The following is a 5,945-nucleotide window of genomic DNA, read 5'->3' on the forward strand; positions in this document are numbered from 1 at the left end:
AAAGTAATGCTAATACAAAAAATAAATAAAAATTAACTACTGCTATAGTATGACCCAAAATGTGATGTCCATGTGGACGCCAGGTCTAAAGAGGGTAAAGAATTGACAACAGTAAATAATATCTTATGAAAACATAGAAAATATGTACTAATTTATATGTTGACTTAAAAGAAAAACTATAAATAATATCCACATCAAAAAACTGTAATTTTATAAATAGTAAATTTAGTATGAAAAAATAGTTTTAATTTACAGATATTTGCTGTTTGTTTCCACATTCCTTTATTAGTTAAAAAAAAATATTTTTCTGTCACCTTTTGCTGTCAAATATATACTTTTTTCAGATTTATTGTTATTATTATTATTATTATTATTATTAGCGTACAGCCATATTATCAGATAAATTCCATCAAATGATTCCTATTTAAATATAAATTTACATTAAATTCAGACAGAAAACTTTCATCAGGAGGAAGAACATCAGCTGTATCCTCAGAATGTTTGTAGATAAACTCCTTTTATCTCAATATTCAAACTTCCTTTTTCATGTGTAATTAGATAATAATTATTTTACGGTTATAATCAGACTTAGTTTACATTTAGTTTCACTTTATTCCTGTTGTTAGAGCTGCAGGAAACCAAACCACTTTCATTAAAACCACGCTGAAAACAAGCAAAACAACATTTAACCCCATTTAACTTTTAAAACTGCAAAGACACCAAACACTGAATGAGAGGCTGAAATTTGAAGAAAAAAATGCTAAAACTCTCCTGTGAAATGTTTCTGTTTTGTGAAGCTGTGCAGCCATAAAAATGTGGAGCAACAAGTCTGAATATTTCTCTCTCAGTAAACATGATTATATTTCAGTCTGGAGCTGGAACAAGTCTGTGCAGTGAGTTTGTTTCATTTGACAGAAATATGATGTTTTTTAAACCAGTGACTGAATTACTCTGATGGTCGTGGCCGTCTGATCAGGAGGGCAGCAGTGACGGAAAGTACACGTTTTTATCTGCGTTTGGCTTCGTTAGCGTCATTAACCTTTGACCTGATGATCTGGTTGTGAAGCTGAAATGTAAAACTGAAGCTTCAGGTTCACGGCGACAGATTAAAGCTTGAAGGAGACACGAGTTTGATCTGCAGCACAAAGATTAAACTAATACAGACTTTGCTTTGGGATAAAGTCAACACGCTAACAGCTGCCATGTTTAACTTGTTGTTTTTAGCTTTGCGTGTTAGCATGCTAACATTAGAGGCATTAAGGGAACGTTTCCACAACATTAGATAAACGTTACCTACAAGTTCTAATGATTCTTTAAAGATCATGTTTTAATCAAATGTCAAAATAAAGTTTTAGGAACATTATTATTTCCAGTAATGTTACTGCAAAGTTAATATAATGTTTTATTGTCAACATTCAGACAATGTTGTCAGAACCACGGATGATGTTCCATGAAAACAAAGTAAGAACGTTCTTAAATGTTCCGTGACTAAACTGTAAACAATGAAAAAAAAGAAAATAATAAAAATACTTTAATATTGAGGCAGTTTGGGAGGCAAAAATTCTGTAATTTAATCAGAAATTACACTAAAAATACAGGAAATGTTGCATAATTAAAATATATTTTCTGACTTTGTGTATTTTTTTTCTTTTATTTTTGGCTCTTCATGTTTAATGACAGATATTTACATACATAGACACAATAAAATCACTTTCACTACGACTATGACTACTAATTATGATAATAAAAGCAGCTTCAGATGTTTTACCAGTTTAGTGACGTTATACACACACGTAACACATTTATTCAGCATTTTTCTTATGAAAACATTTACTTAAACAAAATATCTGTCATTTAACAAACAAATTCATGTCACATTACAGGTAACCTATGGAACCTTCTCTCTGTTAATTGTCACTAATTGTAGAAATATATTTATTGTTTTGTGTAATAAATAAAATGAAATACATATATATATATTTAATATGATACATTTTCAATTGTATTTGATCAAACTATTATTTACATTTTCTTTTGAAAAAAAAAACCTATGTTATGGTTATTTACAGGTCCAGCTAGTTTACATTAGACACAAACATTCTCACTTTACTGTTAACGTTTTAAAGCGTCACATTTCTCTTTGCCTCTTCACCAAGTCTTGCCCAGTTCTTCCAGGTTCTGCTGTTGGAGAACCTCCAGTCAGCGTTCTGTTCTGCTGCCTCTTGTTTCCAGTCCCACCATGAGCGAGGCCGGCGGTGAAGAAGGTGGAGCTGCTGGAGACGCTGCAGGAGCAGAAAAGGTTCTGAGCAAACTGAGCGCCGCCTCCATCGGACCGGGCTGGACCAAAGTCCGGTGTCCCTGCTGCCTCTCGGACCGGGTCGAGCCGCTGGTTCTGGTGAAGCTCGGCGGGAAGGTCGGACCGGAGACGAAGCGGTGGATCATCAAACTGATCGGAACTCCGCAGAAGGATGGAGGTAAAAGCTCAGACACTCAAGAACTCATCTGAACAGTCGTTTAAACATTCTGCTGTGCTGCTTTTTTACGTCACACAGCAGAAAAATCACACAAAATACACCTAAAATCAAACTAAATACCAAAGAAATCAAATCAAACATGATAAAATTTGCCAGAAATCAAACAAAATACTCCAAAAATACAACAAGAATCCAGTAAAAACCTAACAAATTCAACGAAATACCATAAAAATCTACTGAAAATCAAATAAAATGCTGCAAAATACAACAAAAATCTAATGTAAAATATTCCAGTAACTAATATGATGGGAAAACCTGATTTAAGGAAGCATTTTATTGGAAATGATTTCTGATTGAATTTTTTAAAATCCATTGATTTTTTAATTTCATGGTTCCTGTCCTTCAGTCCAGCTGTTTGAATCCAGATGTTATTTATGGTCAGACTGATCCAGAGGTGGCTGTCGGAGCTCAGAGGTCAGTCGCTGACAGGAGACATTTCACTGCATTTGCATTTTTACGCCACAGAGCAGACAAATGTAGTAAAATGATCCTGATGTAAATGTACATTTAACTTGTGTCAAAAAGAAAAACGTGCTGCTTCCTCACATCTGTCTCTGTAGATAAAGTTTCTTTCTTTTTATATTCAAACTACTTAATTCAGGTGCAAATGGAGAATTAATTAAACGCTAATAATCTATTTTTTAAGTTTTATTTTTTAAGTGTCTATTTCAACACATGATGTTTAAATATTTGAAAGAAAAAACAACATCAATTTAAATTTAAATATGAAACAGCCTGTAGGTTTCTCCTCAATGAAAAAGAATCCTCATCTTGTTTTTGTTCTATAATTTAGGCCTTCAGGCACCAAATATGTCACATTTAGGGAAAATTGAAAATAAATATTTTTCTTTTCACAAGGATTTTTTTTTCTTGCTATTCTATTCTAGTATTGCCTTTTATGTTTTCCCCTATATTTGATTTTAGTAGTATCATAAATGAGCTCTTGATGAATTAATAGTTTGCCACTTTCCCTCTCCGCAAAACCAACCACACAACTGCCACACCTTGAGATTGTAATGACTGCACTATCTACATTTCTTCTGCTGGTCTTAGTGCCAAACCTTTATGAGTCACCTGGTGAGCGTTTGCATCGTGTGTCATTGGCAAAACTTCATATTTTGGTTGTAATTCTGTCGATTACCATGTGGGCTCCTCTACTTTTAGTGTTGTTTCTTCGCCGATGATACTCAACGTTATGTTTCTTTTCTTCTTTACTCTAAATGCAACATAAACATGTCAAAACAAGTGTAACTAAGACACATTTCCTTCTTTTTCACACCCAAATCATGCAAAGAAATCTCTCCAGCTGCCTGTTTGGGTAACTGAAGGTGGAAGGATACGTTCATTTAAACTCCGACCACATTTAAGTATGGAGGCCTCATTTACAGCATAGCTTAGTAAGAAAATCAAAGAGGTATGTACACGATTAAGAGATGTGGGTCAAATAACTACAATATTAGGGCAAAATGAGTAAAATGGAAAAAAAAAATGAAATCGAGACAAACACAAGAGCAGCTGGAAATAAAATGAGTTGAAATTAGAGCCCTGGATTCCCCCGAAGATAAGAATGAGACGAGCTTTAGATTGTTTTGCAGGTTAATCCGGGTTACACACTGAGTAAAACTGGATTTTCCAAGGTCTATAGAAACAGCTGCAGTTTTAATCCGGTCCTTCAAGCCAGCATGGCAAAGGCCCACATTCAATAAACAGCTGTGGAGCAATGAGCCGTCCCAATAAAGAAGTGAACGAAGTGAATTCTGATGCAAGCACCTATTTTACATTATATATTTGGATTTTATTGATTGGCATTAGTTAGTGCAAATCTGATTTCAGAATTTACGGTTCTGCTCAAAAAAGCCAAATTAAACTGATTCAGTGTTAAAAAGGAGAAATTTCAAAGGGAGGTGAATGCTTTTAATAGGCAATGTAAGAGGTTAAACAAAAGGGCAAGAGCCTTGTAAATAATTAAACCCACTATCGGTCACCACCCAAAGTTATAATACAGCTCACAGTTATGAGTATTATAATTATCACCAGTAATAAATGTGAATGTAGGTGATAAAGTGTCCAAAGGCTTTATCATGTGGACAATGGCTGCATAATCCATTTTTCTACAATGCAATGGAAAACTTGATTTATTCCTGTTAAAAACACTATTTTTGTTGTAGTTTAGTCATAAATTTGGACACATGATAGTCAAATATCAGCTTCTCATCAATTCAGATTTCAAGATATTAATATTTTGTTGAATCTGCTCAATATTTGGGCCATTTATCGATTGAAAATTAAAAGGATTGAGCCCTGTGGGACACCCTTTGCAATTTTTACAAATTCTGACATTTCCAAGAGCCACATGCCACAAAACCATTTTAAAAAAAACAAACAAACAAAAAAAAAACAGTACTATGAGGCGTTCCTAAAGTTTCCATCTCCCATCCAGGTGCTGGTTTATTGGCGCACCCCGGCGAAGACGCCAGCGGTGACATCATCGTGGTCTCGGCGCCACGCTGTACGTTACTTCGAGCCACCGAGGAGTTGGGTCTTTGCAAGACTTACCACAACGGGGACATGGAGGCGTTTTCCTACAATGACAGAGAAAACTTTAAAGATTCAGGTACAGCGGAGGAGTTTTCACATATATCACATATCATAATATATTTATGTTATTTTTTTAAATAGTAATTTTGAATGGGTTTTCTTATGCTGTTAAATAATTAAATAGTTGATCTCCAAAGAAGAAAATGTACCTTCGACTTAGGCTAAACTAAAATTGATTGAATTGTCTGAAAACTGCAACATCAGAAAAAAGTAATTTGATTTTAAAAAAGACATTTTGCAGATGATGATGATTTAATTGTTAGTTTCTGTTGTGTGTTACAGGACAGAAATGTCAAAACATTTAACATGAAGCAAAGATAACTTACAATTTGCTTTCATAAGTAAGGTAAATTGAACAATCCTCGCATAATTCCTACCTCCTCTGCTATCCTGGTTTTTGTAGAGCTTTCAGACACATTTCATGGCCTTCAGCAGTTCATCAGTTTACTCATTAGCCATGGAAATCATATACATGTCATTCTGTGAAATGAATGTGGAATTTCAGACATTAAAGTCTTTCAGCAGCATTATTCTATCAATTTTTTTGATATACGAGAACAAATTGAATTCTGAAGGTGGCCAAGTTAACTTTAGCTTAGGCTAGCAGCCAGCCTTTATTAGTCTGGGTGTATTGCTGCCTCTTTAGCATGCAGTTTTATAGCTCTTGTAAAATGCTTTACCCACAAAATTATACATATTGTAGCGTGATAACAATTTTTGATGTTGGAGAACAAATTGAATTCTGAAGGTGGCTAAGTTAGCTGTAGCTAAGGCTAACAGCTAGCCTTTACTAGTGCATCACTGCAGCTTTAG

The 5,945-nt window shown here is 34.4% G+C and overlaps 1 protein-coding gene across 1 annotated transcript in view; it reads left to right on the plus strand.

Annotated features, from left to right (window-relative positions):
- ano10b (anoctamin 10b) overlaps positions 1-5,945 on the plus strand; it is a gene marked incomplete at its 3' end in the record, with an annotated part of 15,404 nt that overhangs the window by 1,594 nt on the left and 7,865 nt on the right. Inside the window, exons 3-4 of the mRNA XM_008286537.1 lie at positions 2,233-2,474; positions 4,975-5,148. Coding sequence (XP_008284759.1) covers positions 2,240-2,474; positions 4,975-5,148 — 409 coding nt within the window. The remainder of the gene's footprint in view (positions 1-2,232; positions 2,475-4,974; positions 5,149-5,945) is intronic.

This window comes from Stegastes partitus, unplaced genomic scaffold (genome assembly GCF_000690725.1).
Source record: "Stegastes partitus isolate 25-593 unplaced genomic scaffold, Stegastes_partitus-1.0.2 Scaffold458, whole genome shotgun sequence".
Lineage (NCBI taxonomy): Eukaryota > Metazoa > Chordata > Actinopteri > Pomacentridae > Stegastes > Stegastes partitus.